The sequence below is a fragment of the Phyllopteryx taeniolatus genome, chromosome 6, assembly GCF_024500385.1.
Source record: "Phyllopteryx taeniolatus isolate TA_2022b chromosome 6, UOR_Ptae_1.2, whole genome shotgun sequence".
NCBI lineage: Eukaryota > Metazoa > Chordata > Actinopteri > Syngnathiformes > Syngnathidae > Phyllopteryx > Phyllopteryx taeniolatus.
Window position 1 is genome coordinate 10,202,741 of NC_084507.1, and position 25,445 is coordinate 10,228,185.

Below are 25,445 nucleotides of genomic sequence, written 5' to 3' on the forward strand. Positions count from 1 at the left end.
GTATTAAAAGCCACACTGAGGTCCAACAAGACCGGAATTGACACCTTTCCCGAGTCAGTATTCAAACATATCATTTAGCACTTTGATAAGAGCAGATTCTGTACTGTGATGAGATCGGAAACCTAATTTAAATTTCTCGGGGAGAACATGCAAACTCTACACAGGCGGTGCCGGGATTTGAACCCCATCCCCAGAACTGTGAAGCAGATGTGCTCACCAGTCGTCCACCCTGACAGCAGTTTGGTTACAATTTAAATAAATAAATAAACAAACAAAAACACTTGGCACTTTGTCATCCTTTATTGGCAACAGCTTTCATTTATTCTTAGGTCCATTTGCACATTTTAAAAAAGTTTAAAAAAAACAAAACAAAACAAAAAAAAAGCTTGCAAAAACAGCCAATGTTAACAGTCAGCAATTAGAAAACAACAAAAAAAACAACTTATTGCCACTGATATGCATTGATATGTTGTCTAATAAGGACAGGCACAAGAGGTAATAGAGTAGAAAACTATTTTTCCGACAGAAGACAGAAGAAAGACAATGCTCCACACGAGTACCCTATATTCAAAATAGCAGCCTGTAAACAACAAAGTCTTTGGATTGTAGAAAACAATTCAATGAAATCTCATTAGATAGTAATATTAGAAAATGTTGGCGGCTCAGAAAATGTCACTTTTTTAACAACAACCACTACGAAGGAGTATTGAAAACAGATTGAAAAGAAAAATTATGCAAGAGAAAGAAAACGTAATGTTACGAGAAAATGCCCTAATGTTAGGTGAAAAGAAGTTGTATTTTTCTGAGAATAAAACTGTAATTTCTGGGCACAAAAGTTGTCATTTTACTAAAATAAATTCCTGTTGTCGTACGAGAGCAACTTCAACGACCGGAGACAAATTGCTTGTATGTTTTTTGGACATACTTGGCAAAATAAAGATGATTCTGTTTCTGATAAAATACAGTTTGATTTTTTAAAAAGAAAACAAAATTATATTTATATATATATATTTCAGTCCTCATGCATATACATTCATTAAACACTTGAGAAAATGCTTTTTTAGAGAATTTCTTAATTAAAAATTATTTTCACAGTTTATTGATTGTGAATGAATGAATTGAACTACCTTACCAAATAAAGCTTTTGACACAATTCTAATTTATTGAAATGTACCTTTTATATGATTTCTACTGCTACAGCGTGCAGTTAGCAAGCTAACTATGGCTAAACCCTGAAAGGGCATCTTGCATGGATGCCACAATTTACAACCCCAATTCCAATGAAGTTGGGATGTTGTCCATCCATCCATCCATCCATTTTCTGAACCGCTTCTCCTCACTAGGGTCGCGGGGGTGCTGGAGCCTATCCCAGCTATCATCGGGCAGGAGGCGGGGTACACCCTGAACTGGTTGCCAGCCAACCGCAGGGCACACATAAACAAACAACCATTCGCACTCACAGTCACACCTACGGACAATTTAGAGTCTCCAATTACTGCATCTTTTTGGGATGTGGGAGGAAACCGGAGTGCCCGGAGAAAACCCACGCAGGCACGGGAAGAACATGCAAACTCCACACAGGCGGGGCCGGGGATTGAACCCCGGCCCGCAGAACTGTGAGGCTGACGCTCTAACCAGTCGCCCACCGTGCTGCTCGTTGGGATGTTGTGTTAAACATAAATAAAAACAGAACCTCGCCCCATCTTTGCTTGTGAATGACTGAGCAATTCATGGAAGCTCCTTTTATACCCAATCATGGCACCCACCTGTTCCCAATTAGCCTGTTCACCTGTGGGATGTTCCAAACAGGTGTTTGATGAGCATTCCTCAACTTTCTCAGTCTTTTTTGCCACCTGTCCCAGCTTTTTTGGAACGTGTTACAGCCATAAAATTCTAAGTTAATGATTATTTGCTAAAAACAAAAAGGTTTATCAGATTGAACATTAAATATCTTGTCTTTGTAGTGTATTCAATTAAATATAGGTTGAACATGATTTGCAAATCATTGTATTCTGTTTGTATTTATGTTTAACACAACGTCCCAACTTCATTGGAATTGGGGTTGCACAGAACAGCTTGGTGTCGTTATTTAAATTCCCATGTGTTTTGTATTTTGTTTTACGCAAAGCATTGTGGGTAGATACAGTATGCAACTAGCAGGAAGTATGTGCTCAAACTTCTGTCATTTTGTGTGAGCCACAGGCTAACGTGTGCCGCTGTGTAAATAAACGGCTGACTTTCACTGAAGTGTCAGCTCCGAGGAGGCTCCGGTAGCCCGTTAGCTCCCGAGCTAGCTGATGGCTAGCCTCTCGTCAGGGTGCAGAAAGCCCTTCAACGACTCGCTGGGATGTATTCCAGCCACTAGAGGCTTTAAGTAGATATATTTTAGCAGCGCAAACATTCAGTGGAGACGCTGAACGAATGGCCTGATTTTTCATGATTTGGAAGTGTCACAAGTCATTTTATAGACCTGACAATTTTTTAAATCATTTAAATATGACAGGGTTGTTAACAACACTCTTCTTAGTGGTGTGTCAAATTTACAAGCTATACTGCCATTTATTTTAACTTTACAGAAACTGGAAGAAAGTCATAATTTTACATTAAGTATGAAATTTGCGTGAGAATTGGCATTCATTTGTTAAAATGTACACCTTATTTTCATAGAACTATGGCTAGTTTTTTCATAAAAACAAGAATTCCTACTGGTAATATGACATCTTGTGAGATTCCATCTTTTTCTCAAGACTCGTAACATTGTGACATTATTCCCGTAACAAGTTTTTCCTTTTCTCAGGTTTACTGTGAAAATTTCTTTTCAGTGTGTCCCTAGTACTCCCTCGTACCCAAAAGAAGGCACTTGAAGGGAAGTTTTATTTAAAAAAAAAAAAAAAAAAAAAAACACACCTGAAGATTTTTTTTTTTCCTATGTATTCTTGAATACATCCTTGTAAAATAAATGTTTTTCATGTAACTTTATGACATGTAGACATTGTTGCCACCTGTTACACAGTGGCACTTACTCTTAGTGTAACATGCACATTACTGTATATGATGTGGTCATATCAGCATGGATTTATAGGAAGGGCTGACGGAGGCATATCTCCAAAACAAGTAAAATCTGATGACGCTTGTGAAGATTCCAGGAAGGTTAGGGAGCTAAAATGCAAACACACAAAAAAAATAGGAATAATACACTCCAGTGGTACCTCAATTAACAATCATTAACTAATTTTTTGCCTTGATGCGAACAATGACGAGTTACGAGTGAGCTTCAGGCTCTCGAGAGCTCCAACGAATTGAAAAAAAAATAGAGCGATGAAGTGGAACCTCTTTGTGGAACCATGGGTTACTAACACATCGGTTTACAAACTTATTTTTAGGCTTTACATGATCAGGATTTTTGGGGCCGATCAGCGAGTTAAAAAAAAACGATAGCCGATCACTGATCCGATCACAAGATGGAGGAATGTGTCTATTTAAATGACCTGTTCATTTACTGTATATACTCGTGTACTTAATTGCTCAAAAAATTATATTTACGGATGGAACGGATTAAGCATTACGCATTTCCATTCATTTCAATGAGAAAATGAGGTTGATTTGAGAGACGAGTAATTTGCGTTACAAGCATGGTCAAGGAATGAATTAAACTAAACTTAAAACTTATTCTAAACTTAAGTCGTGGCACCACTGTAATAATAATAGATAGAGGTAAATAATTGTGTGTGTGGCATGGTGCAAGTGTTTCATACCATGATATAATTATCGTTCAACTGGAAGCCGTAGAAGAACCAGGAAGTGGAGGTGAAGAACGTGGCTACTGTCAAAGGGAAGGACAAGCGCTCCACGTTACCACTACGCACTATGGCCACCTAAATGAGAGGACCACATAAAATATAATCACCAACACTTCTTGCAATAGAAGGAGTAACCTTAACAAAGACTTCAAAGAAGAAGATAAACAAGTTAAACAATTAAACAAGTGACATGAAGCAAGCAGAATCAAAGCAGTGAGATATGAATAACCAGATGTTTCTTGACAGAAACGTTGTAATCTTTAAAGTAGTGCTGCGTAATTAATGGAATTTTAATCGTGATCGCGGTTTTGGCTTGACATGGTTAAATGAGCCTGATAGTCTGCAATTTTTTCCCCCACCTAAAATGCGGGCACTGCTGCATATGAAAAGTGCTTCAATTTGCAGCAGTGCCCACAACCTAGTTAGCCAACCGCCAAGGGGCGAATTCATAGTTAAGACTTCATTAAGCTCAGCCAACTTCAAAATGAAAGCCTCAGATACAATTGCATTCATGTCCAATGTAGTAATATATGAAGCTTTTATTTTGAAGTTGGGCCTCTCAGCACGTTGGCGAAAAGGTGGCATGTCACGGTAAGACACTTTTAACGATCGTTGTAGCAGCTGCCTTGACTTCAACTTTTCAGCTGGCCTGACCAACCACAACGAAGAATTGCTGTGAGTAAATGGAGAGGGAAATCACAACTGCTGACTTCTTTGCAGTTTGTGACCGTGCGACTGACCAGTGGTCAAGCAGAACAAAGGAGATTTACCATCCTTGACAAGTCACTATATTGACGATGGGGATTTTCAAATGAAAAGCCAGTGCTTCCAGCCCAAAGCTATTGCCTTCTATGCATTAACTGTATTTGGTCCATTAAGTTGCAATTCGTGATTGCACTTTGTAAAAGCACATTTTCTAGCTAGCCCTTGCTAAAGTAGAATTTTTTGGGGTAAATTGTTTCAATTATCTTTCAAATAGTCCTATTTAAAGATTCATTTTGAACTGAAAATGGTTACATATTGTTTGTGAAAAATTCGTGCCATAAAAAATAAAGAAAGAGAAAAAGTCTAAATATGACAGCATTTAACATGAAAAAAATCTACTAAGAATTTTTGTTCATTTTATGTTTTAACATTAACCATGGTTAACCACTGTCTGCACCATTAATAAGGCTTTTAATTTTCATTTAGATTTTTTTTCCAATGGGAAAAATATTCAACTCAGCAATAAACACAAAATTTCAATATTCCATCCATCCATTTTCTGAGCCGCTTCTCCTCACTAGGGTCGCGGGCGTGCTGGAGTCTATACCAGCTATCATCGGGCAGGAGGCGGGGTACACCCTGAACTGGTTGCCAGCCAATCGCAGGGCACGTACAAACAAACAACCATTCGCACCTACGGGCAATTTAGAGTCTCCAATTCATGCATGTTTTTGGTATGTGGGAGGAAACCGGAGTGCCCGGAGAAAACGCACGCAGGCACGGGGAGAACATGCAAACTCCACACAGGCAGGGCCGGGAATTGAACCCCGGTCCTCAGAACTGTGAGGCTGACACTCTAACCAGTCGCCCACCGTGTCGCCCAAAATTTCAATATTCGTTTATTATTTTAAAATAATCTAAATTATTGAAATTATATAATAATAATCTAAATTATTGGTATTTGAAATAGACTTTCTGCGTGTTAAGGATTAATTGTGGCAGTTTATGCTGCTGAGTATTTCTTTCTACTACCGCAAGTAATAAGAAGCACCAAAAGTATCCTTACTTATAAGTATTTTAGACACTCAAATAAGGAAAGGATTTCTCACTAATCAAGGGGTGCTAAGTGGCAACACATCACGAGGCCGACTTTAACAAGTCAACCTGCCGTCTCTGAGCGGATAGGGGCCCAATGGTGAGGGAATAACAGGAAGATGCAGATGAGGAGAAGAATGGCAGGAAAGTGACCGGCTCGTTTCTGAATGTGAGGCAGATGGAGGAAAGGAGACAAACAGGATCAGAGACAAACACAACCGGAAAGAAGACATCTGATGGGCCCCATGACACCTGACTCTTCTCTGCTAAATAAATACAAACACTCCGTGAGCTCTTACTCAACAATATCTTAATACTAGGGTGGTGGAAAACACACTGCAAACTACAGCCACAATAAAGTTCAGAAATGCTTTTTTTTTTTAAACGGTCTTTCTCTATCACATCATATCGGATTTTCACCTATTGGAGGTGGATTTAGAATGCACCCCTGCATATAGTGGGGTTCACTATACTGTATTTGCGCCACAGCATATCACGCGTCTATTTCAACGGTGAATGACGCACGATACGACTAGGTCCATATGTCACTCTTGGACATTCCTTCACTTAAGTATAAGTTTCTTACCAGGTCGGCAAGCGGTGACAGGTACACGCTGACGGTGGCCACGCTACAGACGAGGCCGAGCTGGTTGAGTTGCACGTCGCCCGGAGGGAGAAACATTGTGAAGTACAACCCAGCGCTGGTCGCCACCACTCCGACTGCAACTATTCGTAACAGTACCTTTCTCTGACAAAACAAAACACAGCTGTAAGGCACACATAGAGACACACAAACATGATGACAGCTACCATGCTGACCTTCTGTTTTGTGTACTTCAAGTATACGATGATGTAGAGGGCCTGCAGTAAAGCGCCAATAAGATTGACCACAATAAGTGTACGGTCTCTCTTCAGCATCCCATAGCATAACCATCCGAGGTTACTGTGAGAAAAAAAAAATATTAAGAGGGAAGGTACACTTGTACACATGTAAGCCCTGTCATGTCTGTGTTACAACACACAGTTTAGGCTTTGTTGCCTTTTTTGTGATGAAATTGTTGTTAGGCTAATAGCATAGTTGCCTAAGTCATATTTGAAAGTTTTGAGAAAACGAGAAAAGCTATTTTTCACAAGTACTTTGGTATTTTTTACTGATTTGGAAAAATTAAGTTTTAAATGACTTAAGCAATTACTGTATGCTATTAGGCTAACAATTTTTTACTGCCACCTCAACTGCAATGATCGTTTTGACATTTTCAGGCGAAAAAAAAATCATGTTTTGGGGTCATTGTGCCATCATATGAGGACAGACTGACAAAATAATAACAGATCTGGAAATATGAGTCGATGTGGTTTGCTGCGTATTGATTTTTTTTTTTTTTTTTTTTTTAAACAAAAAAGTGAAAAAAAACATTTTAAAGAAAACTTTTTTGGGCCATTATGAGGACATATTGACAAAATCAATCCAAGTCTGGAAAGCACAGATAAAGCCATTTAATATATGATGCTGGTATAGTGTATAGTTTTTTTTGTTTTTTTGCACATGCCTTTTTCACTCTGTCAATGGGTGCATTTTAATTGTTTTTTGATAATAGCAATGTTTTGATCACCTTGTCATCATATATGGACAGATTAAACATGATTATGATGTAGAATGTGCTGTGAGGGACTTTCATGCGATGTTTTATTTATCAATGATTTGTGACCTTGTTACTAGTGAACTAATGAGGTCTCCAGAACATGAACATGAAAGCACACAACATAATGGATCATGTCCACAAAATTAACATAATTTTTGATACTGCGCAGGGAACTCATTTACAACAACATTACACACACTAGCCCCCCCTTTTTTTAATGCACTACATACATTGATTTTTTCAGGTGCTAGGGGTGAGGGCTCCTCTCTCGGGCCCCGTGGCTGACCATCTGGGTGCCCCCTTATCGTCCTCCTGTTGGGCGCCCCAATCCACCCTCTGGCTGGACGGGAGCGGACTACAGTGGAGGGGCCCGCGGGTTTGGGGGGCCCCTGCGCTTTTGCATGCTTCTGTGGCGCCACCGGGTGGACCGCCATGGGTCCCTTGATATGGGTGGTGTCTTGTCCGCTGGTCCGTTCTCAGGTGGGGCAGTGGGACCACCCTCCCACCCCCTCGGCGGGGTGGGGTGGGGTCCTCACTCCCCGTTGTGCTGGCACAACAATTCCAGGTCACTTCTGACGTTTATCGTGCTTGCGAGATGGTGTCAATTCAATTGCATGTGTCCGAAGACACACACCCCTGTGACTCAGTTGCTTGGTGTGGGACTACTTTCTAATTGCTATAAATAACTCTGATGACCATGTCTTGGAAGGTCCCCTCACTTGCACTCAGCTGATATTGAAGTTTAGAATTTACATAGCCACTCTCACCACCTTCCAGTTGTACAGCCAAGTCCATTACCCTTGTTTTGTTCACTTCCCTCCTGTCCTATATAACCTGGTTCTTCCTTAACAGGTTGTAGCACTACTGCCCCGTACAATACTCGAACCCAATACGACATTGTATTTTGCCTAGAAGGATTTATTTTGGGCGGCACGGTGAGCAACTGGTTAGAGCGTCAGCCTTACAGTTCTGAGGACCCGGGTTCAATCCCCGGCCCCGCCTGTGTGGAGTTTGCATGTTCTCCCCGTGCCTGCGTGGGTTTTCTCCGAGCACTCCGGTTTCCTCCCACATCCCAAAAACATGCATTAATTGGAGACTCTAAATTGCCCGTAGGTGCGAATGGTTGTTTGTTTGTACGTGCACATTCGAGTTGGGATAGGCTCCAGCACGCCCGCGACCCTAGTGAGGAGAAGCGGTTCAGAAAATGGATAGATGGATGGATTTATTTTGCTTATCGTGTTTACTAGTGTCTTTTGTTGTTGTTTTTTTCCCTGTCATCTCCTTTTCTTTCTGTCACTCTGCTTTAAAACCTCATTCTGAAGTTTTTGTTAAACATCCATCATAATACAAAAGAAAAAAAACCAGTGGCAGTCTAAAAAAAAACTCCACTGTTGCACAGTAAAACTGATCCGGCATAAAAGAGATACAGAATCGCCATTCTGCTTGACCTAACAGCCAAATAGGACAAGTCAAGACATTAAAATAAATAAATAAATAAATAAGCAGCAAGACTCCACACTTTAATCCATCATCGTGACTGTTTACATGTATCGGTAGGTGCTCTTGTTTTGATTAGAAAATTGCTCAAATCGTACATACTTGACACATGTGGTGAGGAAAGGCAGAAATTGGATGTTGTCTGTGCTCTTGGATGTTTGCATCTTGTTTAGGTCGACTCTGCGCACACACAAACACACACACACACACACACACACACACACACACACACACACACACACACACACACACACAAATAAGGTAACGTCAATGTCGAAGGGATTTGTGTCATCGTTAATCTAGTAAATATTCATCACTGCAAATGACAGCTACTCCAGTTCAAAAAGTTTTCAACGCGTTTAATCCATGAAATAAATCCATGTCATCTGGCAGACGCAATGTTAAAAACATTTGCACAAAATTATCATTCGTATGGAAACGAATTTAAAGTTTGCCACGCCGCAAAAACAGAATTCCACTTACAATCCAGTCGAGAACATCCCGAGTGTGAACACGATGCACGCCCATGATAAAAGCTGCAGCAAATCCATAAAACGGACAAAAAAATAAATAAATATTCTAGATATTTGAAGTGTAATGTCTGCTTTTTTTGTCTTTTTTTTAAATTTTGTCTTAACAAGCAGAATTCTGTAGGCTTCTCTTCCGTCTGGATTTCCGTGTTTGCAATCAATTGATCGGTGACTCTGCGCTGCGATTGGCTCTTTGCCGAATCACGAGGTGTGAAGTCGGTCCAATGAATGGGTTGCTGACACGGATCCGCCTGACGTCACCGTGTTGACAAATCCGCGAGGATGAGTTTTGATTTGGTGGACGAACGGTAATATTTAACTAAGCAAGTTTAAACAGTGTAATACGATCAAAATAACAGTTTCCAGTTTTAGTAAACATATTATAGAAAAAATATAAATTTGTGGAGGTTTAACTGAAATATTTCTGACATGTTTAGCGGACAGTTCATTAGGTACACCTACTGCATGAAATCCAGTACAAGAGCTACCGTGTAGTTAAAAATGCTCCTTTCACAAATAATATTTTGTACAGTAAATCTATTTTTGTGTCATGTAAGCCTGCAGTTTTGATGGACACTGTCCAAAATGTATTCATTCATCATGTTTATTATGGTGTTACATTTTAATTGCACTGCATTTTACTGATACAGTCTACAGTATTTAGGAAAAAAGCTTTATTTTAGTATCAAATAAATGAATAAATGAATCATCAGCTGTTAGTAGTACTTAATTACAATGTAGAGTACAATGCTCGTTGCCCTGACAACACTCTTGAACAACTCTCAAGTTTGACATTTACCTCCAGCCCTTGAAATATAATTTCCACTCCCTAACTGTCTTTGCTTAATTTTTACATTTTATTTGACATTTTATTATTGTGTCCCCTTTAGTGTCTTTGTGTTATCATGCTATTTGGAAAAAACCCCATTTGGAGATTGTAGTATCTAAAAATATATATATTTGAGAGTTCTTGTAAAACCCAAGCATTCAATCCTGTTTAAAAATTTTTATTTTTGTTTGACTTTATGGCACCGCGGTGGAATAGAGGTTAGCACATCTGCCTCGAGTCGAGAGGGCCTGTCTTCGAATGTGGCTCAGGCCCTCCTCCTTCTCCTCTTGCTTGTGTGGGTTTGTGGGTTTTCTCTGCATAGGCTACTCCAGTTATCTCCTACATTCCGAAAATATGCATATACAGTAGGTTCATATATGACACTAAATTACCTATTAGTGTGAATTTGGCTATATGTGTATGTGCCCTGCAATTGGCTGGCGACCAGTCCAGAGTGTACTTTGGCTGGGATAGGGGCCAGCTGCACCGCCACCCTAAATGACGACAAGCACGATAGAAAATGCATGGAATTTGGACATTATGGGAGACTGGCATCTGCTCGGTGATGTCATTGTTGCTTTCACACATAGCGTGGACATGAGTGTTACATTGTACAATGTATCTGAGACTTAGCTCATCTCTGGTGAGTACGTATCAAGCAAATATGCCATGATGGTGGGAAAGCGTCTTTATATTCTGGTTTGGGATGTACAGTATATGTTGCATGGTTTTACAGAGGATAGCGACTTTTGACAGTTTTCAGGCAATTCTGAGGTTTTTGACGGCTTGTTTGCCATCCCTCTTTTTCACTCCTATATGTGGGCACGTTCTCATCTTTCGTCTGCAGAGAGGATGTATGGAGCAGTAAAAGAAAGAGGTGAAAAAGGGACAAAAAAAAAGGGTGCAAGTGAGGAGGCGAGAGTGACACCTTCACACCCGCTTGCTAGTGTGCTCGCAGGCCTCTCGTCCTGCACCGTCCGCGACATCGCACCCCTTCATCATCCCCCCCATCCATGTTTGGTTTGCAGTCTGTGAAATTGAAGCCAGCGCAAACTGCGGCAGACGGGATGAAAGTCGTGGAAAGCCGAGGCTGTGAGAGGTTGGGAAAGACCTGTGGGCGGACTTGGATCGCATAGGTGGGGATAACTTTGCCATAACGGGGGCAAAAACAAGACATTTATATTACAACACTTTCTTTTATTCCACAAATTTTTCACATCTTAATACAATATCTTATAGTTTATCTATGTACACATTTACATATTAAACACATAGAAAATGACTTTACAGTGTATGTTTTTCAAGAAGTCCCTTCAGTCTGAGGTTTGACAAGTGGGGGGGTCACATCTGTAAGCATGTACCATGAGAAGACTGACTAAACAACAATGCACTAATAAGGTTGCATTATTTGACCATTTTGCTCCCATTCTTGGGTCTCAAGGACTCATGACCATTTGGCAGGGACTGAAATTAAACATTTTTACATTTTTTGTTTAGCTGATTTAGGTTCTAGTAAATCTAATGAAAAATGTAAAACATCGTAATTGCAGAATTCACTTGTGTTTAATGCAGTACCGGAATGAGAATGTTGTCGTAGTGAACAGTGGTACACGGATTTGAGGCTTGCGGAGATGAGTGCTACACAATAACGTCACAAAATAAAACATCCTAAATAACACAGTGACAGCGGCTGACACAGGAACTGGAGGTGTACCTACTGAGTGGTATGGAAAAAACAACCTTAAATTGCTCCCCCCAAAAAAATGCTGCTTCATCAAAAAACAAAATGGAGGTCCTCTTCTTTGGAGTGATCCACACTCCACATTCACATCACAACACACACACACACACACACACACACACACTCTTGTCTTTGTATAAAAGGTCTGTATTCATTATATATAAAAAAAAAAAAAAAAAAAAAGTGTCCGTGACCCCGGTGACCAGCACTGGGCTGTTTCGCAATGTTTTTTTGTTCAGTGTAGCATCGCCCCTAACAAAACCGGAAGGAGCGTCAAGACGAGCGAGCAGGAGACGAGCCGCGTTACTGAATTTCCGATGCTCCTCTGGACGTTGGGCTCCATCGCGGTCGGGTCGTCTGAGAACACGAGAGAGATAGTAAGTGAGCGTGTGACTTCATGACTCGGTAATGTGAAAACGTGTGCAGCAGCCCGTAGATTCCTCACCTGCCGGGAGACGATTGGAGAGGTTGTGAACGCTGCCGGAAGAGACAGACTTGACTTTTGACGCGTCCAAGCTCTTCTCCGTCTCTGCCTTGGATTTGCCCGTGTGAGTCTTTGCCGAGCCTTTCTGTCCAGCCACGGCCACTTTGAGCCTCAGACAGTCCTGGCCGTGGTGATGCATCGGCTTGGCTGTTGGGAGCACACACAGAGGGAACGTTGATTAATATTATTATTATTATTTTTTTTTTTAAACACGATAAAACAGTGGAACCTCAAAAATTGTACAATTCAGAATTTGAAAGACCCAGCACATGCATTGCTTCTTGTGGCTTATTTCTGTTTATGGCTTCAAATGGTGAGTAGTTTTACTTAATTTTAGTATGAGACAGCGGTTAACTTCTTTTTCACGCTTGTATGGAAATAAGAATGTTAAAATTTTACATTTGTACCAATTCTTAACGAACCAGAGAAGATGACCATATATGGTTAACTATTCTCTCTCCAATATGTGTCTTCTCAGGTGCCTTCAAAGAGTGAGTAGTTTTACTTTACTTTAGCTGTATGAGATATCTATTAACTTGTTTTTATACTTTTATGGCTTAATTTTGTTTTAAATGTTACTTAAAACACTTTATAGCAATTATACTAGACACAGATGTGTGCCATAAATATTTGAATGACTGTTAAGAATGTCACAATGTTACATTTCTACCAATTTTACTAAGCAGTGAAGCTTTCTATTAACGGTTTCCTTTTCCCTCTCTATTATGTGTATGTCAAGGCTTCGAAGAGTGAGTAGTGTTATTTTATTTTTGTTTAACTTGTATGCCAGTTAAGAATTTGTACCTCAAACTTTGCACAGTTAATAAAGGTTTGGTTTCATTTGGACTTTTTATGTGTTTTTCACGACCATCGTGAACCGTGACCGACCTAAAGGATTGCTCTGTACTCATTAATATTTACGTTAAATACTTACAGATATAATAATAGCTCTCTCCCTGCCTGAACTCCTTGCCCAGGGTGAAGGGGGTGAAGCGCTGGAACTTCTCAGAGAACTTCTCGGGGGCGTGAGGGGCGAAGGGCCGCGAGCACTCCCAGCGCAGCTGGTCGAAGGAGTGCGGCTTGCACACGTCGTAGTCCTCCCTCTCCACCATGTAGAGCACGTAGCGCTCGGCCGAGTGCGGTGGCACCTCGCCGTGGGCGTAGTGCGGGCAGATGATGTCCAGGTAGTCGTTAATGCGGACTTCCACCGTGTAGTCGTCCCAGAGGAAGCTGAGGGGAGATGAGAAAGAGCTGTTTAATGACCAGGGGCCTCACAAATGTTTTTATTGCAAGCAACCACGTTGACACTAATAATTAGGTTTAATTAGTCGTGTCGCAATGCAACGCACACCTGTTTACCCTCTGGTGCACGTGCAGAGTGTTTGTGTGGTTCAGTGTTGTAGCATTAAGCGCTAATTAGTGTGACAAGTCAAAAGAGGCCAGTCAGGCCGGACTTGTTCAGCCTTGGCGCCGTTCCGCTCACACACCTTACACTTACTCTCGCTACCAAAACACCACTGCAACACTTTTCTTTTTTACAGTCTCAATGTTTTCCTCCACTTTGCTTCCATCAAAGACAGAGACAAAAGGGGCGTGGTTCCGTCAGACTGACGCCCTTCTGCTCTCTTTTCATCTTTATTCCTCCTTTAAGTTTTATGGCGCTTTTCAAGCCTCACCGTCTCCACTTTGCTCACTTCCTCCGATGTGCTGCGATTTCTGTTGCTCTCCGGCAATGTGTGCGCGTGTTTCTGCTAGAAAGGCAAACTCTTAAGGCGCTATTTTGTCATTCAGTAAATGTGGACGAGGGTTTTGCAGCGAGTGAAAGCGACAAGAGCTCCTGTGTGTCGTTTGAGTGTCAGTCGGCATCAAAGTGCAGGACGTGGTGCCTCTTTACCCCCCTTCCCAAACCCCTCCTGTTGTTGTGGCTCCTGCTCAGACCCCGTGGCCAAAGCACAGACACAGTGGCTCCAATCACGGGCCTTTAACCCCTCCTTCCTGCCCCTGCGTTTGTGTATATACATCTGTATGTGTGTGTGTGAGCACTAACCCACTAGTCAAAACATGCTTTGTTACCCAAGCACAGTTCTAAACTTGTTAGGCAGGCCTAATAGGCTGATCAGCCCCCCACCCCTCCTCTATGCTATGCCTCAAAACATATTTCACATTTATTCAATATCAGCCTCAGCTCCATCGACTACTACGCTTTCTGTCCTCACGAGTAAGACAATTCAGCGAACTAGTAGAATGACTAGGGTGCATACTAGTAACATGTAGTTGTTCTATTAGTGCACAGGAATGTCATACTGTAGTTGAAAAAAACCTTACTGGTAAGTCTTTCTACTAGTGCGCCCTCGTCACTCTACTAGTGTGTGGGACTGTCTTACTAGTGAGGACAAGGACTGTATAAATACATGTACCTTAAGCTGGATATCATAGCTGGAATAAATGCTGTTTTAGCAAAGGCATAAATTGAGACTCTAATTGGCTAAACAAGCTTTGTTTTCCAACTATAGACTTCTATATAGTGGTGTGCCCAAAGAGGACTAAATGGATAGTGTTGCCAATTCCATTCACACCATTCATCATTGGGGGGAGGGGGTCTCCTTTTATTTAACTCCTCCGCAGCACATCCAATGGCCAGGCTAATTAAAAGCTGTTAAGCGGTCTGGGGCCAATGTGTTGACTAGAAAAGGAAGGGAGGAGAAATGAAAAGGGCGTAATTCAACCCTTCCCCTCCCTGTAGACTGGAGGCCTTCGGGGCCCCTCCAACCTCTGTACCTTACCCCCTGTGGAGCTTTCACTTTACCATGATTGGAGCGGATGTGTCGATCGTATGAGCTCATCCAGAGTGCTTTTCTCGCAATTAAACCAGACTTCAGTCAGTGTTGCGGTTGTTTTGGAATTTAGCAGAAGGGCCATACGATGCAACAAACAAACACGTTTATTCTGATGTATTATGAGCATTCATGGGTTCAATATTTCTCCTTGGGGGATGGATAGATGGTTTCATTTGTTTTTGAAATTCGGATCAAATGTTCTCAAGCCCTTAGGTTTCCCGGGCCGTTACATCTGGCCCATCAAAGCGCTCTCGGCTGCTGTGTCTCTCGCTGCCACAGGCTGACACTTCTCACGGGGGTGAGAGTCGCGTTAACGTGATACTGAAGCTGCGTCGTCTGTATGTGGGGCCAGGTGTGTGTATGTGTGTGGGCTCACTTTGTTGCAAAAACAATTTTGCTCAGGATTCCCGTGTGCGATTCTCACGAGAAAGCGCTCTGAAGATCCACATTCATACATTAACAGAGAGGCCCACACTTCAGTCTGGTTGCATTTTCACTCATGACAATTAAACATTAATAAGGAACATTGCAACAAGTAACTAGGGATGCAGTTATTGAATATTTTTAGACGCTGTGGTGGTACACATTGCACATTATCTTCTTTGTTGAGTGTGAAATATCCCAAACTTTAGACATTCTGTCTTTTATGGACTCTTTGCTCCTAACTAGCTGTGATGACGCCAACTTATTTCCATAAAGAGTGTGGTGGGTGCCACTGCGATAACATTACCCCATGTTGGAAAATTTCCCCTGTGACGCATCAAGGCAGAGATTTTGCTTCAACCCTTTTTTGTTATCTAATTATTTGAGTTCTTTGAATAATTGTCGCAGCCCTACTGGTAACACCGAAGAAACAGAACTCGGTCATTAACTGAGGACCCCATTACAATGCAAAGTTTGAAAAAAAGTGTACAGGTAGTAATGCTTGATGGAAACAGGAGAGTGTGCTCTCAAAGAATAAGTTAGAGAATGCAATGCACTGAAGTGAAGTGTAGGGCCTGGTGCAAACCTGGCTATTGAGGGCAACTCATGCCGCCGGCTCATGAACGCATCTGTTTATTAAGGTCGGCTGTCTGTTTGTGGCAGAGGTAGGTCAATTCTCACTAATGAGATTTCTCGCCAGGCACTTTTTGCACACAAGTGTCTATAACATTTGTAGGAAGCAGCCGAGCTTGTTTCGCCATTGTCACATTCTGCCGCCACATTTTTTTTTTTACTTTAAACCCAACCCCCCACCACCCCAACCCCCGAAAAAAAGCCACCCTTTCCCCGTTTCACCCTGACCGTGCTACAGTGCCTCCATTTGTCTCTGGAGCACTTGGCTGGCCGGTTTGGGTCAAACAACTGACACGCTCTTTCACTGGGGAACACGTGGGTCAGGAGGTCAGAGTTCACGGTTGCTGTGCTTCACACACACACACACACACACACATACACACACACCAGCGTCAGAGTCAGCAGCAGCACACATATCTGTTTCACACGCGCAGAACCGCAGTCAGCAACAGTGAAACACTAAACAGATGAACCTACGATGCACCCTGCCACTGCCATTTGCTACTCAGATGATCTGAAGTGTGTGCGCACGTACTGGAATGTTACGACAACGGGGTTGTGGTTTGGACGGTTTAGTGCCAAGGACCCATACTCGGATGTGCTCATTTAATACCCTATTAATTCACTGTGGTGGGTCAGATTTCTGCCTCTTTAGCGCCAGCAAAGGAGCTGTCAGTGGTTCTTCCACTATTGGATCATTCCATTACAGCCAACTGACATTAGTGTATTCAGCTTCCAACAGTATGCAGTAAGGGTGGGCATAATAATAGTTGATTAATGCATCATTACTCATTGTGTCACTCAGGTGGAGCTAATTGAGTCTTTTTTGAAATGATTGTGACAAAATGGAGTGCACAGCAGAGTTGTCTAAAACTAGCTTTGCTGTCAAAAGAACAACATGATGTGAACAAACCTTGAAAACAGTGATTCCCAACAATTTATTGATTGCAATTATTATTTATTGACTACAAATTGGTCATCTATCTATGCCAGCTACATACAGCGACAGGCAGAACAATTGTTGTTCCACTAGACCAGGGGTGGCCAACTAGTCAGAGACTAAGAGCCACTTTTCTTCCTGTGTTACTGCAAAGAGCCACATACACGGGTACACATGAACATCATCTTTTAATCATGTATGCACGCATACACAGACCTCTGCTCAGCCAGATCTAATGAAAATAACCACACCAACATGATAATATCAGTAATTTTCAACAGTTAACATTGTGTCTCACACACACAAACTCTCAGTTCAAGCAAGTCCACAAACAATAAAAGAATAATTTTCAATAACATCTTTCTCTTACTATGCTGCTTAGTGAGACTTCTGGCATTCCTTATCTTGAACAATCCTCTTCAAATCTGGCTTGTATTCTGTTGTTGCCACTCTAAGCAATTCTTTCAAATGAGTGTCAGTCAGAAGAGATCGATGCTTTGATTTCACATGTTTCAGGGTAGAAAACACAGACTCGCAGACGTACGTTGACCCAAACATGGACAGTATCTTAAGCGCAGCTCGTTTGATGTTGGGGTATTTTTCAATTGGCACACTTTTCCAGAACTCAACGGTCCCTTCCCTTAAAACAGTTTTCAGTTGATCCTCCTCACAAAGGTCGATCATCTCCAACTCAGCCGCAGCCTCATCTGTGACGAGCGGGGCTTTCAAACAGTCTGGCTTCCAAGCCAGCTGATATGATGCAAGCGTTACGGTCTCTGAGTGTTTTGTAATTTTTTTGAAAAACTGCACCTGCTTTTCAAAGCGACCAACTTGTTCTTGCGAAGTTCAGTCCCTTTTGGAAATTCCTGTTCGATGTTAGGGTGGAGTGAGCTGAAGATTTGAAGCTTTGAAATGCGCTAATGCTGCGTGACATATAAGGCAGATCGGCTTGCCATTACGTTTAACAAAAAAATATAAACTCTCCCACTCTGGCAAAAACGTCCTGTGTTCTTCTTCATATTTTCGTTTGGATGTGCTTTTTTTCCCTGCCATTTCAAGAGGTAACTTGTCGGAAATTGTTTACAACACAAATGATGTCACACCAAAGATTCTCTCGTCGCTCGTTTGACGTCACTCAAACAGGCTTACATGGTCAGTGTGCCATCTAGCTGTAGGGGAGTGAATGACAGCGCCAGCCAAGAATTTTTGACGCATGTCATGTTACAGCTCCTGAAGAGCCGCATGAAACTAGTTAAAGAGCCGCATGAGGCTCGCGAGCCGCGGGTTGGCCACCCCTGCACTAGACAGAATGTACAATTAACCCGTCTAGCCATCCTTATTTATGCATACTTGTGTGAAATTTTCATTTGGTGGTGGTCCGTGAGAATTTTTTTGAGAATGTAAAATATGTGCCTTGGCTCAATAAAGTTTAAGAAATGCATGTTTACGACCATCAAAAGGCATGGAAATGAGAGTTCAGAACATTTACAGAGATCCCCCCATCCCATTAAAATCTATTAATTGTTGATTTCCCATCAAGGAAATGCAGTCAAATGGCCATCCTAGTATGAAGTGCACCTCCAGACTTCTTTTTGCACAATGTTTCCTGAGGGGATGACTAGCCCAGCCCAATTCTATTCACTATTTGCACTTCAGCGCTTTTATGTATATATATATATACACATACAGTCCATCTCTTTGGCATTTGCAGAATACGAGGGTTTAAAATTGTCACCGCCACCATTTTATGCTCATTCAAGTCCCCAAAAATTCTCCCCTCCCTTCATCCATCACTGTCCACTCTCTCCTCCTTTCGTCTGCCTCTCCTTTATTCTCACAAATGAGACCAACCCCCCCACCCCCCGTCTTCACCTCTGGCTTGTTCTGTCGCTTAATGCTGACTTAATATACCAGGGCTCTTCATCCAGGCTAATTTCTCAACACTGAGTTCACCCTTCTCTCACCCTGTGCCCAGACATCCACTCCTGTCCTCTTTCCCCTAAATCCTTTTACCAATCCCCACTTTTTTCACATCCTCACATTCTGTCAGCCATGACTACCAAAAGGCTAAATGGTATCATCTTGGCTGAACACAGTTGAGGGGTTCCCTGGGAGATAATCCATGTCTGTGTGGGGGGATAAATTCTGCAAGATGTTTGCATTAAAACTCAACCCGAGTTGAATTAATGCTAAACAAAACCATCCAGTGGAGCTAAAACTGGCCTTTAGGGGGCGATGGTGGGCTGCAGGCAGGATTTGCAAAACTATGTCTGAAATGCGGCGGCACGGTGGTCGACTGGTTAGAGCGTCAGCCTCACAGTTCTGAGGACCCGGGTTCAATCCCCGGCCCCGCCTGTGTGGAGTTTGCATGTTCTACCCGTGCCTGTGTGGGTTTTCTCCGGGCACTCCGGTTTCCTCCCCATCCCAAAAACATGCATTAATTGGAGACTCTAAATTGCCCGTAGGCATGACTGTGAGCGCGAATGGTTGTTTGTTTCTATGTGCCCTGCGATTGGCTGGCAACCAGTTCAGGGTGTACCCCGCCTCCTGCCCGATGACAGCTGGGATAGGCTCCAGCACGCCCGCGACCCTAGTGAGGAGAAGCGGCTCAGAAAATGGATGGATGGATGTCTGAAATGCGGCGGCACGGTGGACGACTGGTTAGAACGTCAGCCTCACAGTTCTGAGGACCCGGGTTCAATCCCCGGCCCCGCCTGTGTGGAGTTTGCATGTTCTCCCCGTGCCTGCATGGGTTTTCTCCGGGCACTCCGGTTTCCTCCCACATCCCAAAAACATGCATTAATTGGAGACTCTAAATTGCCCGTAAGTGTGACTGTGAGTGTGAATGGTTGTTTGTTTGTATGTGCCCTGCGATTGGCTGGCAACCAGTTCGGGGTGTGTCCCGCCTCCTGCCCGATGACAGCTGGGATAGGCTCCAGCACGCCCGCGACCCTAGTGAGGAGAAGCGGCTCAGAAAATGGATGGATGGATGTCTGAAATGCAATGAATGAGCAGCATACACAAACATATAACGCATGCCTGGCCACACATATTATACTAGTAGAGTTGAAAGGTGCCCTGACCACCTCCAGTGGAAAAATACCAGGGCCAAAACAGAGAAGGGTCTGTGTGAAATGGTTGGGGGAGAGAGACAGTGAGTTGGGGGGGGGGGGGGGGAGGAGGAAGTCTGGTGTACAGATAAGGAAGTGAGAGGAAGAGCAGAAAGAAGGAGAGGACAATCAGAGAGCTGGAGTACATCCACAGACAAGTGAGTGACGGTCAAAAAATAACTTAGCCTTGTTATTTACTTTTTTTAAAATGTATACTCTCAGAAAAAGGGGTTGCGTATGACTCCATTACTGTCATTAGTGACACAATACACTAATGTACCCGATAAGGCTCATTACTGGACTCTGGGGTAGCCATTAAACAGTGAACACCCACACATTCACAAATTCAAATTTTTTTGTTTTGGAACCTCTCCAACATGTTCTCAGGTTAGAGGAATAACGGTATTGCTTTGCTGCTATCTTGTAACAATTTGGTGACATGGAACTATGGTGAAGAGAGTTGAGGAGCTTCATTTAGACAAAAGTAGTACTTTGCTGTCATCTTCTGGCATTTATAGGCAATTATAAAAGTTTTTAGGGGGCATTTTCATTTTTCGCGGCAGGTCTTGGTCCCTTTCTCCCACGAACAGCAGGGGCTCACAGCACAAGGCCAAAACAACATCTAGAGTGGATATATAAAGTTTTGGAGTCACCCAATCTGAGGAAAAACTTATACCATATTGAAAACCAGCGCACAAGAGATGTCCTCGCAAGCTGAAACATTTGGAGCACTTCTGCATGTGCCATGCTGACAGAATCCTAGCCAAAACAGAGAAAGTAGAATTATGTCCTTACTTTCCAAGTATTAAAACCATATTGGAGATTATGCAAGGATTGCTCCTGGTGGCTATTTTTGCCTCATAGATTAAGCCAGTGGGATGATAGTTTTGTGTCTATGGGTCAGATGGTCAGATTACAAACAGTCTGTAATCTATGTTAGTGTGTGTTCTCATTCTGGCAGGATTAAACGGCCCCGCGAGCAGACAGGACACAGACTGGTTATGAAGAGGGGAGTGTCGAGAGTGGAAGAGTTGGAGGTTGGCTGGGGGGTTATCTTCCCTCTAAACTCCATTGCGCGTGCCGAGACAGGCCTGCCGACTGCCTCTGCAATCATGGCCAGACGTAAAACTGGAGTCCTGAGTGACACAAATCACGGTAATGCACGGGCGGGATGAGATTTAGGAGTCTGCAGCAAGTTTAGGAAAAAACGAAGAGCAAACAGGTACTCATAGAAAACCTCTCAAAAACACACAGCACTGGAATGCTCCCTGATGCTAATATTAACGTTGAAGTCCACCGGCCCCTCTCTTGCCACCCTACAGTGTGTGTAAGTGTGATTCACACATTTATCATGTCTATGTGACGATGCCTGAACTGATGGCCACTCCCTATTTTACTCTGACGTGCGCACAATCACAGCAGCCCACAACTAATCTCCAATCATTTCCCGTTCAAAGTTGGCTGGAGGCAGAACCAAAAGGTTCTATTCAGTAATGCCACTACTCTGACACACACAAGAAGAGGCATGTAATATGAAAAACAAGACTAGACCCGACTGTGAAAAACACGCCTCGCCACCTGTCATGAAGGAAAAACACACACACACGCACTAAATCATTACTGGACACTGCTCCAACACACACGCACTCCTACATGAATGGGCAGACTGCTGCCATCTGCTCAGCGTCCTCATCCCTAAGACAAATCACCCGATCTACAATCGAGAGAGAGAATCAATTTGCATCACTTATCCACAGTCACGGCGCAGTCAAAGGGTGCTGACGGATTTACTGAACCCCTTCAACAGGTGACCGATTGATCACCAGGGGGCGGAGGCCAGATTGAGGATGAAGAGGATTCCGAGTCGGAAAGTGTGTTAAGAGTTCATCTATGTTTAGAAGCTGCAAAAAAAATGGATCACCATTTTGGTAATATAATGACCACTCCTGTTATTTTCCATTGTACAGTGGTGGTGATCCCACAGTGAGCGGGCCGTGTATGACCTGTGAGTGCATTTCATTGCAAACTTCACAAATAAAATCTGATAGGAAAAGCTATGAAGCCCATTTAAACCTCCAGGAAACTGGACTGAGCCCCCTCCAGGTGTAGTGACTCAGGTGGGTCAAAACGTCTGAGTCACCTCGACAGGAAAACAACTGCAAACTTTCCACCAGCTCTCTCTTTCATATTCAATTCAAGGCACTGTTGTCGTCTCTCTTTCAGACCCACTGACATGTTAAAGGTCAATTAAGAGAGCCACTAATGTAATCAAGACGGACCTGATGGGTCTTAATGGCTTTTGCCTTGGTGGTTTTTTTGTGTTTGTTTTTTAAATTTTCGATTAATCGAACGAGCAGTGAGTGGGTAGGCTATTACAGTCCTACTGAGACCAAATAAAAATTCTCTTTTTTGCACTGCTCGCACTGAAAGCTGAATAAATCGCACTCCTCCACGTCCAGCCGCATCGATCCTATTGAGTGGCCGGGTAAAATTACATTTCTGACCTCCCTGACGGCAGAGAAGTGCAATCCGCATTTTGTGCAAGAGATGCAACACTTAGTGACGCTTCTTTTGCAAGTCTATTTATTTATTGCCATTAAACTGGGCAGTGGTGTTCAATATTGTGTAAAACCTATCTGGACTGTTGCTGCTTGCATTGGAATAAGGCAGATGCAAAAACCAAAACATAAACAAAACAAAATAAAACCCCAAAAGTGTGTAAATTGAATGGATGGTGGTATTTAGCTGACGTTGAACGCCTTCAAAGGACGCGAAAGAGGAGCACGTTACTGACTTGAAACGTCTTCAAAGGACATAAACGAGCAATATTGCGCACGCACGTTGACACTCACTTCGGGTTGGAGCTGTTCCAGTAGACGCTGTGTCTCTCCGCGCAGGCGAACCAAGCTCCGACGCTCAGCACCAAACACAGCACGCTCGCCAAATCCATGGTTGAGCTTCTCAGCGAGCAAGCAGCGCTGGAATAAATTCTCGCGAAGGTTGAAGTGCGTTGACTCGAAGCTGCTCACTCGTTCCAATCACCGGAGCGAAATTCTACTACTTGCTCAGAGCGCGACGCTGATCTGTTATGTCTTCTCGCGACCCCGCCCCTCATCCCGAAGACAGCCAATCACTGCGAGGTGACTGCGAGAGTGCCCCGCCTACCAGCGGGAGCAAGTGCAGACGCGCCCTCCAGCTGCTGGGAAAACAATAAAATAAAAATTAAAATAAAAACCTCCCAAAAACAACCATGAGGAGTTGTAGAATTACAGCGTGGTGAAAAATAATCAACAAGACGCAAGATATAAAAACAGTTAGCTGTATCATACAATCAGTAAAATAGGATGGAAACGTAAATACAGCTGGGAGACAAAATGCAAGTCACAAATACATTTGTAAAATCATACAATCAATGTAAGAAAAGGGGAAAGACTAAAACAGAAAGGAATGGTCAGTAAAAAGTAAAAGAAGAATACAAAAAGTTGTCTTTGATTCACAGTTGCGTGAGTGATTATTGGGACGCAACATACAGTACAACAATACTTCATGACTGTACTTTTACATTTGTCAGGCACAGGTATCTGTACTTAAGTATTTATTTTCTAACGTCCTGTTACTTTTAAAACTACTTTTTTCTCCTTCCTCTATCGAAATAGGCTCTTTCCTTTTTTGTCAAAGATGTAAATAGCAGTAAAGGCAACCTCTTAATCGAGATCTTGGTGACATAAGGCGAAAAAGAAAAACACAGAGACAGCAGCGACATGGAAGAACGTGAACCAGGATGCATTAAAGGGGATCTAAGCAGATGTTGTTTCCAAATACATTAAATATGCTTGAAGTGCTGAAAACATATGCAAAGACTTATACCAATATACAGCTGAATTGTTGAGCTATAGCTTAAGCATCTTTTTTACCATTAGAATTTTGCAGATTTTGTGGGCGATGCTAAAACACAGCTCCGTGACATCACGGGGCTGGCCCATAAACTTTCTAGCGCGAGTTCCCTCCCCCACTATATAAGGACAAAGTGACGTCGATGTCGTCTGGCTGCTCAGTTGTGAGTTAGCTGTGCTTGGCATCCACAACAAGGCCCATTTACCAGTCCAGCGTGCAGTTAGCAAGCTAACGACGGCTGTACCCCGGAAATGCGTCTTCGCCGGATGCCTCAATTTACAGAACAGCTCGGTGATGTTTTACTAAGCTCCCAAGAAATGAGGAAATTAAAAATCGATGGATTGAGTTTTTAAAGACACACGCAGATGGCGAGCTGAACATCGAACACCACCATCCCACTCTGAAGTGCGGATTTTACGACTGATAGTTTTGTCAACTTTCGCCAGTCAACATGGCTTCGTAGGCAACTTGATACTAGTGAACGGGGCAGTGCCGAGTGTCTTAACTACCTGGGCTTCCTCCTACTGTCCCGCTGTCGTCAGGTGCCGTGTTCGGCTGTGACATTATGTCACCAACAACAAGGGTAAGTTGACTTGTGTGCTTATATTTATGATTCTAGTCCACACTAACCATTACATTTTTGACATATGAGCTATCACCCCCTCTGTATGTTTGATTCATTTTGACGCATCCTTTCGACACGCCCAGAGCGTCTTATTATTCAAGTTTTGTAACCTGATTTTATGTACTTAGCATTGTTTTTAAATTCATTCAAATGTGACATGCGTGTTAACATTACTCTTCTCTGTGGTGTTTTGAATTTACATGGCATTTTTTGGGCCTGCTTAGTGCTACTTTAACAATGATTCGGAAAAGCAAGATATTCCATTGTTGCCCGTCCATGGCCTTGTTTAAGACAATTGTTTGATGTTGTCGGCGACAAGAACAATTTGTGCAGAATATGTTGTGTTTTGTGCTCGCCTAAAAAACACCAGTTTATGACTAATAATAACTACTAATCTGAAAAAAAAAAACAGACAGGTAAGAAGTATTTTTTCAAATGTTATAATTAGCTAAATATTATTTTTCTTAGTTCATAACATTAGCAAAGCTATGGGAACAACTTATTTTGATGGCACAATAGCCTGAGCCAACGTCAGCTAATGTAGCCATTCCCCCCTTCTCAAAACGAAATATATGATAAAAAAAATATAAAAGTTAATGAGAGAGAAACGTTTTTTTTTTCCATTGTGCCAAGTTATCAAAATGGGTTTTATATATAATTGA

At 42.5% G+C, this 25,445-nt stretch overlaps 2 protein-coding genes across 2 annotated transcripts; both read right to left on the reverse strand.

The window, feature by feature from the left end:
• Positions 1 to 285: 285 nt before the first annotated feature.
• Positions 286 to 9,450, reverse strand: slc50a1 (solute carrier family 50 member 1). The gene is made up of 6 exons (XM_061776290.1): positions 9,221 to 9,450; positions 8,840 to 8,917; positions 6,420 to 6,543; positions 6,187 to 6,348; positions 3,756 to 3,875; positions 286 to 3,159 (listed from the first exon to the last, which is right to left on the reverse strand). Exons 1-6 carry the CDS (start codon positions 9,286 to 9,288, stop codon positions 3,061 to 3,063), a joined length of 651 nt encoding a protein of 216 aa, XP_061632274.1. The 5' UTR covers positions 9,289 to 9,450; the 3' UTR covers positions 286 to 3,060.
• Positions 9,451 to 11,272: 1,822 nt separating this feature from the next.
• efna1b (ephrin-A1b) lies at positions 11,273 to 23,340 on the reverse strand. Its single transcript, XM_061776289.1, has 4 exons — positions 23,117 to 23,340; positions 13,256 to 13,551; positions 12,283 to 12,468; positions 11,273 to 12,194 (listed from the first exon to the last, which is right to left on the reverse strand). The coding sequence occupies exons 1-4, from the start codon at positions 23,212 to 23,214 to the stop codon at positions 12,073 to 12,075; spliced, it is 702 nt and encodes a 233-aa protein (XP_061632273.1). The 5' UTR covers positions 23,215 to 23,340; the 3' UTR covers positions 11,273 to 12,072.
• Between the last annotated feature and the right edge of the window lie 2,105 nt (positions 23,341 to 25,445).